Genomic DNA, 14,067 nt, shown 5'->3' with positions numbered 1-14,067 from the left:
GTTGTTCAAAGTATTTAATGACACTCTTCACTCTTCTTTTACCATTATTGAAATATAGTCCTTTTATCTCGTTCATTCTGCACATCTTTTCCTTTTATTGTCATTCTGAGAGTCGAAGTCAGCTGTCAGAGAACATCATCCCACTACGCCTTCACAAAGATGATGTATAAAAAACGATTATCTCCTGCCAACCCTCCGGGCTGCAGAAAGCTAACCAAGCAAAAAAAAAAACAACCCTAAAATGTCTCTTTTTTACAATCCAAAGCAACAACAAAGGACCACCCAAGAGTTCCCGTGTTTTAATCCAGCAAACAAGCCTGAGGCTGAGACAGCTACAGAGGCAGACAGTGGAGCTGCAGAAAGCCCACAATGCCCATTGTTTCCTCAGCTGAGCCAGATACTGAGAGCCTCCCTGAGGCAGGAACCACTGATGCCAGTTCAGTTTTTCTGGAACAATACATACTGCAGCAGCAAAATCCGTAGTTTGAGACTTTTACTCTCCTGAAACTGATGCCATGTTCCAAAAATGGAAGAAGTTCATTCAACAGAAGGTCAGCAAATGTGAGAAATCTGGGATGAAGGGTCCTGTTCTGAGAAGAAACCAACGTGGGAAATATAACTGTAAAATGGCAGAACCTTACAGGAAACCAAGCCTTTTAGTCTATTAGTTGATGCCTTTCATGTGTAATTCTGTGGTTTTCTTTGTCCTTCACCGGATTATCTTTGTACTCAATGAAGTCAAGCATTCCAGTTGAATTTGGTGTTCATCTGTCCTCTGGCTTTCCTTCCACCAGTGTTTTTAGGATTTGAGACTAAGCACAGCCTTTTTTTTATGTCTTTGCTTGTCATCTGTCTGATATGTCTACTGGGTTTGACCTGGAATAATGGTTTATATTTTTCTCACAGCTGTGTCCCCCTCCTCTGAGTAAAGCAACCTCAACAAGTGGTGACAGAGCAGCCATTTTTCACCCAAAGGGATATGACAAGCTGCTGGGAGTTTGCCAAAAGGTCCTCAGGTTGGATGAAACACAGATTGACCAATTTGACACTAGGAATGGTCCTAATGAAGTGCTGCTCGGTGTCTTGTTTCCTCCACACACATAAATGTGGTCAAACATATCGCAGGTAACCCCATACATCATTCTGTGGGGGGTGTTTTTACAGCCAGTCAGTCTGGATACTTAGTAAAGTCTTTTACTTGAAATAAAGTTTGTGTTTTGATGGCTTGTAGACGGTTAAAAACATAGAATAATCTTTTAAGATTAGTCTGAAACATGAAATTCTGTAAATCCTGAAAAGATCTGAAAACTCTGTGCATCCGTTCATAGAGAATGTAATAAATACAGACCATAAGTGGTCAATAGGTAGAAGAATAATGGGTATTTGATTCTGAAGAGGAATGTGGTTTCACAGCTTTTATCGTAAAAATCAAAATGAGGGAAAATCCTCCACAGATGTGCATCTTCTACTGTACAGTATGAAGCATTGAAGATGTTCTCGAGCCTTAAAAATGCACCTCAAAGAGACACAATGTGTTGCTTTATTCCTTTTTATCTGTCGCCCATCTGCAGATGAACATAATTCAGGAAAATACCTTCCAGCATCAGTGCAAGTTAAGGTCACTGAGCTGATCCGATGGTACAAACCCAAAAATACTGCGGTGGGATGCAGGAACACAGACTGCAGACATGCTGTTAACATCAGGGGAAATGGTTCATTTAAGCAGATGAAGCACTGCCTGGTAAGTAAAAGAAGAAAGGACCTGCTCTTCTCCTGCCTCACAGAACAATGTCTTTTAATTAGGATGATATGTTTAGATCTGCAGAGTGTTCAAAGTGTTGCATCCTGCTCTTTCAGATGAAATAATACAACGTAAATCTCTTTGCATTATCATGTTTTTACAGCTATATGCCTTCTTTTCCAGGGTGAGGACACAGTCATGTAGTGTATGTGGACTAATTCATCAGTGGAAGATGAACTGTTCAGCATTTACTGCACAGATAATGAGGAAAGTGATGCAGGTGGAGTGCATCATGACTTATAATTAACATCAATTAGCTGATTATGTTCTAATTGGATTGATTTGAAATCTTAGAAACTCATTTCTGAGCCCAGTGGGAGCTTATTTCACCCAATGAATCAAAGTTTCAAAGAAGAAATCGCAGTTTTGTTCCATGAAAAATGACTTGAACAATTATCAAAGAGAGTTTCTGCTCTTTTTTTAAGAAGAAATGTTCCACGGCTGCTATGTGCTTACTTTGATTTGTTTGGGGATGCATTATGGCCCATATCCATCCACCCAAGAACAGGATGAAAACTATCAAACATGGAGCAGGATCTGGGTGCAGTAATACGCTGAGGGCAGACAGGTGAGGACGGCACCAAAAGGCGGGTTTCAAAGTTTCAATGAAAGTCCAAATTAAAAAAATAAGGAACAAACAATCCAGCAAAAGATAAGAGAACAAAGGCCGGGAGAAACAAAAGCAATCAGTGGAAAAGAGGAAAATATAACAATCAACTAACAGCACACAGGTAAAGGAGAAAAAACAAAAAATAAATGAGCATGTTTGCATTTTAACTGGTGTGTGTGGTGAGAAAAGTACAAAAAAGTTGATTAATTCTCACCTTTCATTGACAAGCTCCTCCATCACCGGCATCTGGCCTGCAGTGCTGACATTCATGTAACCATAAATGCACAGAGTCCCTGCAGACAGAGGAAAACGGCGAGCAAATTAACTTCATCACTTATATCATCAAAAGAAATGAACCTCAAAATATTACATTTGCATAAATATGTTACCCTGCATCAGGATTATGCAATTATCACGGTGTGTGTGGCATCAGGTTCAGAGGGGCTGATGTTGGAGGATAAACACACAGCATTTCAGACTTTAAATCTATAAACTTTCCTGTTTTTCAGCTGTAACTGAGGGAAAATGTTAGTTTCACTGTCACTCACCTCAGGTATGAAACCCAACAATGAGTGTGAGATTATAGTGCTGATAGAGGAATTATATCATTAAATTATAATTAAATTAATTAATTAAATTATATATAGTTATATTTATATAGTTATATTTAAATAATTTAATAATATATAGTTATATTTATATAGTTATATTTAAATAATTAAATTATATATAGTTATATTTATATTTATATTGTTATATTTAAATAATTAAATTATATACAGTTATATTTATATTTATATAGTTATATTTAAATAATTAAATTATATATAGTTATATTTATATTTATATAGTTATATTTAAATAATTAAATTATATATAATTATATTTATATTTATATAGTTATATTTAAATAATTAAATTATATATAATTATATTTATATTTATATAGTTATATTTAAATAATTAAATTATATACAGTTATATTTTATTTATATAGTTATATTTATATTTATATAGTTATATTTAAATAATTAAATTATATACAGTTATATTTAATGTGTAATATATACATATATTTCCACACAGTAATCAGGCATCAGTAATCATGATAATTACTGTTATAGATAATAAAGACGAAGCTATTGGGTCCAGTCGTAGGGAGACGTTAAAACAAACTCATCCGAGTCACAGTCACAGTCACAAAAAGAGGAGAAGGGACCATCAAAGTGCGCCCGGCATCTTCTGGACACCCGATGTGTCCTCAGTCTGACCACTGAGGGCAATAAACTGGTCGGGCCACTGATGAAATTACTAATACTGGCCAATTTAAGACATTTGCAACGAGTTATCAGGGAATGTGACACGTGGAGACATAGAAGTAACTGGTTAAAAACATCAGAAAGTGCTGTACAGAAGCTGCAGTGAGTGAACATGGCTTTGCTGCTGAGAGAGTGCACATTTCTGCTCATGCAACTGGGATAAAGAGGGTTCAGAGGGTGAAGGTCGGCCTGGCAGAGAGGTCACAGACTGACCTCTATCATCCCCTAAATAACAAAACTCATCGTAACCAGAGTGTGTTTCAGCAGCACAATGAGCAAAGGCCCCATAATGTCTCCATTACAAGTGCTAACAAAACGCAGCCTGCAAAATATCTACTCTTTATAAAAAATGTTAGACCTGCAGAAAGCTAATTTAAAAACGACTCTAAGAATATTGAAGCCAGGTCTCAGTGGCTCAGCCGCTAATATGCAGAGAAAACACCCAGGGGTTGCTTAAGGTAAAAGATTGAGGGTCAAAAGGAAGACGACTGGAGAAAAACGGCATATGAAAGTGTCAATGTGGATGATCTTCATGTAAAAGGCTGTACTGTGTGTTCCTGTTAGAAAGATTCATCCTCAAATACTCTACTTATGCTGGGCTGGTCTCAGTCTCACATAGAATATTCACATAAAAGTCAACTAACACACAAGATAATCCACAGATGTACATATATGTGTCTGAATATACTGATATGGAGTCAAGAGGCACAGAAAAGTGTGTTGGATTGACTGTTTGTTTCCTCCAAACTGCTAATTTTTCATTTTAAGCTTGATTTGATTGGAGAAAAATAAGGTTTTTCATCTAAATATTTGGATGAGACGCTTAAAAACTCAATTCCAGTCAGACATTTTAAATCTATGGGATCGGAAGTTGGAAGTCCTGTCTTTAATACCAGGACACCAGAGATGGCATCACACACAACATGAGATTTATGTCAGAAAAAAGTGTGCAAAAGAGGACTTTATTAAATCTAAAAGAGAACAAAAGCTAAACTAGAACCCATGCCGAGGAGATTTTGCACCTACAGCAGCTGAAGTATTGTAAATAAATGCATGGTAACCACCAGGATATCAATGCATTAACTGGTAAAGCTTCATATGAACAAACAATAGGGTCTTTGTCTGTAGTCTTAACTGAATAAGTCTTCACTCCTGAGGAATGATTCCTCAAAGCAGAATCAAAGTAAGTTCTGCATTTAGGCCGATTTGACACCCAGGTGTCCACAGCTGACTGATTCTATCAAACTCCCAGCCGTGGTCACGATTCTGACAGATCACAAAAATAAAAGGAGGTTAAGCTGAGCAGCACTTTGGAAATAGCTGGAAAGTGTCTGCTCCATATTCCGATGAAAGAAGAACAAAATATGGACACAAAAATGACTTTAAATGGGAATTTTCATATATTTCCCGTTCATTAGGAGTAAAATAAAAAGATGTAACTGGCTGATAATGACGAACCCTAATGAGAATGCAAATGTTTATGATTATTGATGCTTTACAGCTTGTCGCAGTCTCTAAATGAGGCTTATGCAGCAACTTTTAGCTCCTAATTTGCATTGAAACTAGTTGGCACTGGTTCCAGCTTTGGGACTGGAAGGTTTTTGAAGCAGTGCTTTGGCACCAGTGCACGACACAGATAGATGTGAACAGAAAACAATGGGGTAAAGGAAGAAGGCCACGGAGGGCATGGACTGGAGATACAGCCAAGGACATTAATAATCTGCTGAAAAGTTTCAATTATTGTTGTTTTGAAGAAGTAAACTTCTCCTCCTGCTTGGTTCTGCACATTCTGAATAATCACAGGAGTTTCTGCTCTCAAATGCTAATATAAGGTTCTCATTATTGGTCCAGACTGTTGAATTTCTGCTGTGAATGACTGCTTTGGGTCTATATGCACCAACGTATCTTCCTCCCTGAGACATTGGGGCATTATCTTTGACAAACACATTTATTCTTTGTCTCGCATTTGTTTCTTCCAGCTCAGAAACGCTGCCAAACTGAGAAGGCAGCTGTTAACCACAGTTAGTGCAGAACGCTGCAGCCAGGCTGACTAAATCTAGGTGGTGTTGCCATATAACGCCTGTCCTGGCCTCGCTGCACTGGCTTCCGGTTAGTTTTAGGGTTAATTTTAAAGTCTTGATTTGAACTTTGAGCGCTTTGTGGTCAGGCAGCAGATCACGTGTCTGAACTTCTTCGCCCTCATGGTCTTCGCCCAATAGTCCTCCTCAGGCTGTGGAATAGTCTTCAGGCTGTGGAATAGTCTTCCTCAGGCTGTGGAATAGTCCTCAGGCTGTGGAATAGTCCTCAGGCTGTGGAATAGTCTTCAGGCTGTGGAATAGTCTTCCTCAGACTGTGGAATAGTCCTCAGGCTGTGGAATAGTCCTCCTATGGCTGTGGAATAGTCCTCAGGCTGTGGAATAGTCTTCAGGCTGTGGAATAGTCTTCCTCAGACTGTGGAATAGTCCTCAGGCTGTGGAATAGTCCTCCTATGGCTGTGGAATAGTCCTCAGGCTGTGGAATAGTCTTCTTCAGGCTGTGGAATAGTCTTCCTCAGACTGTGGAATAGTCTTCCTCAGGCTGTGGAATAGTCCTCAGGCTGTGGAATAGTCTTCTTCAGGCTGTGGAATAGTCTTCCTCAGACTGTGGAATAGTCTTCCTCAGGCTGTGGAATAGTCTTCAGGCTGTGGAATAGTCTTCCTCAGGCTGTGGAATAGTCCTCAGGCTGTGGAATAGTCCTCCTATGGCTGTGGAATAGTCCTCAGGCTGTGGAATAGTCTTCTTCAGGCTGTGGAATAGTCTTCTTCAGGCTGTGGAATAGTCTTCCTCAGACTGTGGAATAGTCTTCCTCAGGCTGTGGAATAGTCCTCATCAGGCTGTGGAATAGTCCTCCTCAGGCTGTGGAATAGTCCTCCTCAGGCTGTGGAATAGTCCTCCTCAGGCTGTGGAATAGCCTTCCTCAGGCTGTGGAATAGTCCTCAGGCTGTGGAATAGTCTTCCTCAGACTGTGGAATAGCCTTCCTCAGGCTGTGGAATAGTCCTCAGGCTGTGGAATAGTCTTCCTCAGGCTGTGGAATAATCCTCCTCAGGCTGTGGAATAGTCCTCCTCAGGCTGTGGAATAGTCTTCTTCAGGCTGTGGAATAGTCCTCCTCAGGCTGTGGAATAGTCCTCAGGCTGTGGAATAGTCCTCAGGCTGTGGAATAGTCCTCCTCAGGCTGTGGAATAGTCTTCCTCAGGCTGTGGAATAGTCCTCCTCCTCAGGCTGTGGAATAGTCCTCCTCAGGCTGTGGAATAGTCTTCCTCAGGCTGTGGAATAGTCTTCCTCAGGCTGTGGAATAGTCTTCCTCAGGCTGTGGAATAGTCCTCCTCAGGCTGTGGAATAGTCTTCCTCAGGCTGTGGAATAGTCTTCCTCAGGCTGTGGAATAGTCTTCCTCAGGCTGTGGAATAGTCCTCCTCAGGCTGTGGAATAGTCTTCCTCCTCAGGCTGTGGAATAGTCTTCCTCAGACTGTGGAATAGTCTTCCTCGGGCTGTGGAATAGTCCTCCTCCTCAGGCTGTGGAATAGTCCTCCTCAGGCTGTGGAATAGTCTTCCTCGGGCTGTGGAATAGTCTTCCTCAGGCTGTGGAATAGTCTTCCTCAGGCTGTGGAATAGTCTTCCTCAGGCTGTGGAATAGTCCTCCTCAGGCTGTGGAATAGTCTTCCTCAGGCTGTGGAATAGTCTTCCTCAGGCTGTGGAATAGTCTTCCTCAGGCTGTGGAATAGTCTTCCTCAGACTGTGGAATAGTCTTCCTCGGGCTGTGGAATAGTCCTCCTCCTCAGGCTGTGGAATAGTCCTCCTCAGGCTGTGGAATAGTCTTCCTCGGGCTGTGGAATAGTCCTCCTCCTCAGGCTGTGGAATAGTCCTCCTCAGGCTGTGGAATAGTCTTCCTCGGGCTGTGGAATAGTCTTCCTCGGGCTGTGGAATAGTCCTCCTCCTCGGGCTGTGGAATAGTCTTCCTCGGGCTGTGGAATAGTCTTCCTCGGGCTGTGGAATAGTCCTCCTCAGGCTGTGGAATAGTCCTCCTCGGGCTGTGGAATAGTCTTCCTCAGGCGGTGGAATAGTCTTCCTCAGGCTGTGGAATAGTCCTCCTCAGGCTGTGGAATAGTCCTCCTCAGGCTGTGGAATAGTCCTCCTCCTCAGGCTGTGGAATAGTCCTCCTCCTCAGGCTGTGGAATAGTCCTCCTCCTCAGGCTGTGGAATAGTCCTCCTCCTCAGGCTGTGGAATAGTCTTCCTCAGGCTGTGGAATAGTCCTCCTCCTCAGGCTGTGGAATAGTCCTCAGGCTGTGGAATAGTCTTCCTCAGGCTGTGGAATAGTCCTCCTCAGGCTGTGGAATAGTCCTCCTCAGGCTGTGGAATAGTCCTCCTCAGGCTGTGGAATAGTCCTCCTCGGGCTGTGGAATAGTCTTCCTCGGGCTGTGGAATAGTCTTCCTCGGGCTGTGGAATAGTCTTCCTCGGGCTGTGGAATAGTCCTCCTCCTCGGGCTGTGGAATAGTCTTCCTCGGGCTGTGGAATAGTCTTCCTCAGGCTGTGGAATAGTCTTCCTCAGGCTGTGGAATAGTCTTCCTCGGGCTGTGGAATAGTCTTCCTCAGGCTGTGGAATAGTCCTCCTCAGGCTGTGGAATAATCCTCAGGCTGTGGAATAGTCTTCCTCAGGCTGTGGAATAGTCTTCCTCAGGCTGTGGAATAGTCCTCCTCAGGCTGTGGAATAGTCCTCCTCAGGCTGTGGAATAGTCTTCCTCAGGCTGTGGAATAGTCCTCCTCAGGCTGTGGAATAGTCTTCCTCAGGCTGTGGAATAGTCCTCCTCAGGCTGTGGAATAGTCCTCCTCAGGCTGTGGAATAGTCTTCCTCCTCAGGCTGTGGAATAGTCCTCCTCAGGCTGTGGAATAGTCCTCCTCAGGCTGTGGAATAGTCTTCCTCAGGCTGTGGAATAGTCCTCCTCAGGCTGTGGAATAGTCCTCCTCAGGCTGTGGAATAATCCTCCTCAGGCTGTGGAATAGTCCTCCTCAGACTGTGGAATAGTCCTCCTCAGACTGTGGAATAGTCTTCCTCCTCAGGCTGTGGAATAGTCCTCCTCAGGCTGTGGAATAGTCTTCCTCCTCAGGCTGTGGAATAGTCTTCCTCAGGCTGTGGAATAGTCTTCTTCAGGCTGTGGAATAGTCCTCCTCAGGCTGTGGAATAGTCCTCCTCAGGCTGTGGAATAGTCTTCCTCAGGCTGTGGAATAGTCTTCCTCAGGCTGTGGAATAGTCTTCCTCAGGCTGTGGAATAGTCCTCCTCAGGCTGAGGAATAGTCTTCCTCAGGCTGTGGAATAGTCTTCCTCAGGCTGTGGAATAGTCTTCCACAGGCTGTGGAATAGTCCTCCTCAGGCTGTGGAATAGTCTTCCTCAGGCTGTGGAATAGTCCTCCTCAGGCTGTGGAATAGTCTTCCTCCTCAGGCTGTGGAATAGTCTTCCTCAGGCTGTGGAATAGTCTTCCTCAGGCTGTGGAATAGTCTTCCTCAGGCTGTGGAATAGTCCTCCTCAGGCTGTGGAATAGTCCTCAGGCTGTGGAATAGTCCTCCTCAGGCTGTGGAATAGTCTTCCTCAGGCTGTGGAATAGTCTTCCTCAGGCTGTGGAATAGCCTTCCTCAGGCTGTGGAATAGTCTTCCTCAGGCTGTGGAATAGTCTTCCTCAGGCTGTGGAATAGTCTTCCTCAGGCTGTGGAATAGCCTTCCTCAGGCTGTGGAATAGTCTTCCTCAGGCTGTGGAATAGTCCTCCTCAGGCTGTGGAATAGTCTTCCTCAGGCTGTGGAATAGTCCTGAAGCTGTGGAATAGTCTTCCTCAGGTTGTGGAATAGTCTTCCTCAGGCTGTGGAATAGTCTTCCTCAGGCTGTGGAATAGTCCTGAAGCTGTGGAATAGTCCTCCTCAGGCTGTGGAATAGTCTTCCTCAGGCTGTGGAATAGTCTTCCTCAGGTTGTGGAATAGTCTTCCTCAGGCTGTGGAATAGTCTTCCTCAGGTTGTGGAATAGTCTTCCTCAGGCTGTGGAATAGTCTTCCTCAGGCTGTGGAATAGTCTTCCTCAGGTTGTGGAATAGTCTTCCTCAGGTTGTGGAATAGTCTTCCTCAGGCTGTGGAATAGTCCTGAAGCTGTGGAATAGTCCTCCTCAGGCTGTGGAATAGTCTTCCTCAGGTTGTGGAATAGTCTTCCTCAGGCTGTGGAATAGTCTTCCTCAGACTGTGGAATAGTCTTCCTCAGGCTGTGGAATAGTCCTCATCAGGCTGTGGAATAGTCCTCCTCAGGCTGTGGAATAGTCCTCCTCAGGCTGTGGAATAGTCCTCCTCAGGCTGTGGAATAGCCTTCCTCAGGCTGTGGAATAGTCCTCAGGCTGTGGAATAGTCTTCCTCAGACTGTGGAATAGCCTTCCTCAGGCTGTGGAATAGTCCTCAGGCTGTGGAATAGTCTTCCTCAGGCTGTGGAATAATCCTCCTCAGGCTGTGGAATAGTCCTCCTCAGGCTGTGGAATAGTCTTCTTCAGGCTGTGGAATAGTCCTCCTCAGGCTGTGGAATAGTCCTCAGGCTGTGGAATAGTCCTCAGGCTGTGGAATAGTCCTCCTCAGGCTGTGGAATAATCCTCCTCAGGCTGTGGAATAGTCTTCCTCAGGCTGTGGAATAGTCCTCCTCAGGCTGTGGAATAGTCTTCCTCAGGCTGTGGAATAGTCCTCCTCCTCAGGCTGTGGAATAGTCCTCCTCAGGCTGTGGAATAGTCTTCCTCAGGCTGTGGAATAGTCTTCCTCAGGCTGTGGAATAGTCCTCCTCAGGCTGTGGAATAGTCTTCCTCAGGCTGTGGAATAGTCTTCCTCAGGCTGTGGAATAGTCTTCCTCAGGCTGTGGAATAGTCCTCCTCAGGCTGTGGAATAGTCTTCCTCCTCAGGCTGTGGAATAGTCTTCCTCAGACTGTGGAATAGTCTTCCTCGGGCTGTGGAATAGTCTTCCTCAGGCTGTGGAATAGTCTTCCTCAGGCTGTGGAATAGTCTTCCTCAGGCTGTGGAATAGTCCTCCTCAGGCTGAGGAATAGTCTTCCTCAGGCTGTGGAATAGTCTTCCTCAGGCTGTGGAATAGTCTTCCACAGGCTGTGGAATAGTCCTCCTCAGGCTGTGGAATAGTCTTCCTCAGGCTGTGGAATAGTCCTCCTCAGGCTGTGGAATAGTCTTCCTCCTCAGGCTGTGGAATAGTCTTCCTCAGGCTGTGGAATAGTCTTCCTCAGGCTGTGGAATAGTCTTCCTCAGGCTGTGGAATAGTCCTCCTCAGGCTGTGGAATAGTCCTCAGGCTGTGGAATAGTCCTCCTCAGGCTGTGGAATAGTCTTCCTCAGGCTGTGGAATAGTCTTCCTCAGGCTGTGGAATAGCCTTCCTCAGGCTGTGGAATAGTCTTCCTCAGGCTGTGGAATAGTCTTCCTCAGGCTGTGGAATAGTCCTCAGGCTGTGGAATAGTCCTCAGGCTGTGGAATAGTCTTCCTCAGGCTGTGGAATAGCCTTCCTCAGGCTGTGGAATAGTCTTCCTCAGGCTGTGGAATAGTCCTCCTCAGGCTGTGGAATAGTCTTCCTCAGGCTGTGGAATAGTCCTGAAGCTGTGGAATAGTCTTCCTCAGGTTGTGGAATAGTCTTCCTCAGGCTGTGGAATAGTCTTCCTCAGGCTGTGGAATAGTCCTGAAGCTGTGGAATAGTCCTCCTCAGGCTGTGGAATAGTCTTCCTCAGGCTGTGGAATAGTCTTCCTCAGGTTGTGGAATAGTCTTCCTCAGGCTGTGGAATAGTCTTCCTCAGGTTGTGGAATAGTCTTCCTCAGGCTGTGGAATAGTCTTCCTCAGGCTGTGGAATAGTCTTCCTCAGGTTGTGGAATAGTCTTCCTCAGGTTGTGGAATAGTCTTCCTCAGGCTGTGGAATAGTCCTGAAGCTGTGGAATAGTCCTCCTCAGGCTGTGGAATAGTCTTCCTCAGGTTGTGGAATAGTCTTCCTCAGGCTGTGGAATAGTCTTCCTCAGGTTGTGGAATAGTCTTCCTCAGGTTGTGGAATAGTCTTCCTCAGGTTGTGGAATAGTCTTCCTCAGGCTGTGGAATAGTCTTCCTCAGGCTGTGGAATAGTCTTCCTCAGGCTGTGGAATAGTCTTCCTCAGGTTGTGGAATAGTCCTCCTCAGGCTGTGGAATAGTCTTCTTCAGGCTGTGGAATAGCCTTCCTCAGGCTGTGGAATAGTCTTCTTCAGGCTGTGGAATAGTCTTCCTCAGGCTGTGGAATAGTCCTCCTCAGGCTGTGGAATAGTCTTCCTCAGGCTGTGGAATAGTCTTCCTCAGGCTGTGGAATAGTCCTGAAGCTGTGGAATAGTCCTGAAGCTGTGGAATAGTCCTGAAGCTGTGGAATAGCCTTCCTCAGGCTGTGGAATAGTCCTCCTCAGGCTGTGGAATAGTCTTCCTCAGGCTGTGGAATAGTCTTCCTCAGGCTGTGGAATAGTCCTGAAGCTGTGGAATAGTCCTGAAGCTGTGGAATAGTCCTGAAGCTGTGGAATAGTCCTCCTCAGGCTGTGGAATAGTCCTCCTCAGGCTGTGGAATAGTCCTCCTCAGGCTGTGGAATAGCCTTCCTCAGGCTGTGGAATAGTCTTCAGGCTGTGGAATAGTCCTGAAGCTGTGGAATAGTCCTCCTCAGGCTGTGGAATAGCCTTCCTCAGGCTGTGGAATAGTCTTCCTCAGGCTGTGGAATAGTCCTCCTCAGGCTGTGGAATAGTCTTCCTCAGGCTGTGGAATAGTCCTCCTCAGGCTGTGGAATAGTCTTCCTCAGGCTGTGGAATAGTCCTCCTCAGGCTGTGGAATAGTCTTCTTCAGGCTGTGGAATAGTCTTCTTCAGGCTGTGGAATAGTCCTCCTCAGGCTGTGGAATAGTCCTCAGGCTGTGGAATAGTCCTCCTCAGGCTGTGGAATAGTCTTCTTCAGGCTGTGGAATAGTCCTCCTCAGGCTGTGGAATAGTCTTCCTCAGGCTGTGGAATAGTCCTCCTCAGGCTGTGGAATAGTCCTCCTCAGGCTGTGGAATAGTCTTCTTCAGGCTGTGGAATAGTCTTCTTCAGGCTGTGGAATAGTCCTCCTCAGGCTGTGGAATAGTCTTCTTCAGGCTGTGGAATAATCCTCCTCAGGCTGTGGAATAGTCCTCCTCAGGCTGTGGAATAGTCCTCCTCAGGCTGTGGAATAGTCCTCCTCAGGCTGTGGAATAGTCCTCCTCAGGCTGTGGAATAGTCCTCCTCAGGCTGTGGAATAGTCTTCTTCAGGCTGTGGAATAGTCTGCCTCAGGCTGTGGAATAATCCTCCTCAGGCTGTGGAATAGTCCTCCTCAGGCTGTGGAATAGTCTTCAGGCTGTGGAATAGTCCTCCTCAGGCTGTGGAATAGTCCTCCTCAGGCTGTGGAATAGTCCTCCTCAGGCTGTGGAATAGTCCTCCTCCTCAGGCTGTGGAATAGTCCTCCTCAGGCTGTGGAATAATCCTCCTCAGGCTGTGGAATAGTCTTCCTCAGGCTGTGGAATAATCCTCCTCAGGCTGTGGAATAGTCCTCCTCCTCAGGCTGTGGAATAGTCCTCCTCAGGCTGTGGAATAGTCCTCCTCAGGCTGTGGAATAGTCTTCAGGCTGTGGAATAGTCCTCCTCAGGCTGTGGAATAGTCCTCCTCAGGCTGTGGAATAGTCCTCCTCAGGCTGTGGAATAGTCCTCCTCCTCAGGCTGTGGAATAGTCCTCCTCAGGCTGTGGAATAATCCTCCTCAGGCTGTGGAATAGTCTTCCTCAGGCTGTGGAATAATCCTCAGGCTGTGGAATAGTCCTCCTCAGGCTGTGGAATAGTCTTCCTCAGGCTGTGGAATAGCCTTCCTCAGGCTGTGGAATAGTCTTCTTCAGGCTGTGGAATAGTCTTCCTCAGGCTGTGGAATAGTCCTCCTCAGGCTGTGGAATAGTCTTCCTCAGGACCTGAGAGACTTAGCTACCGTGGACATTTTTAAAAACACCTTAAAACACAGCTGTTCAGGCTGGCTTTTAATGAGTCGTAGTGTTATTTTGACTGTTTCTGTCTGTTGGTTTTGTCTTTTTGTGTACCTGTTTCATGATTTTAACTAGATTTTAACCATATGAAGCACTTTGTGAGTTTTTTCCTCTGTGAAAACTGCCATATAAATAAATTTTACTTTACTTACTTCCTTTTATTCTGACATATTCATGTCAGGGTCTGTGTTTTAGTCCATGTTGTTCTGGTTTAGCTAATATTACAGTTTGTCTTGCTTCGTGCTTTG

General features: G+C 45.2%; 1 protein-coding gene across 2 annotated transcripts in view; it reads right to left on the bottom strand.

Annotated features, from left to right (window-relative positions):
• Positions 1-14,067, bottom strand: part of htr4 (5-hydroxytryptamine receptor 4) — a 189,614-nt gene that overhangs the window by 122,263 nt on the left and 53,284 nt on the right. For both annotated transcript variants that reach the window (XM_072396320.1, XM_072396321.1), the window contains exon 2: positions 2,626-2,704. In XM_072396320.1, the coding sequence (XP_072252421.1) occupies positions 2,626-2,681 (56 nt within the window). In that variant the 5' untranslated portion in view covers positions 2,682-2,704. The remainder of the gene's footprint in view (positions 1-2,625; positions 2,705-14,067) is intronic.

This window comes from Leuresthes tenuis, unplaced genomic scaffold, assembly GCF_036924035.1.
Source record: "Leuresthes tenuis unplaced genomic scaffold, fLeuTen1.0.hap1 SCAF_11, whole genome shotgun sequence".
NCBI classification, from domain to species: domain Eukaryota; kingdom Metazoa; phylum Chordata; class Actinopteri; order Atheriniformes; family Atherinopsidae; genus Leuresthes; species Leuresthes tenuis.
The sequence above is the reverse complement of the archived record's forward strand: the minus strand, read 5'-3'. Positions and strand labels throughout refer to the sequence as shown.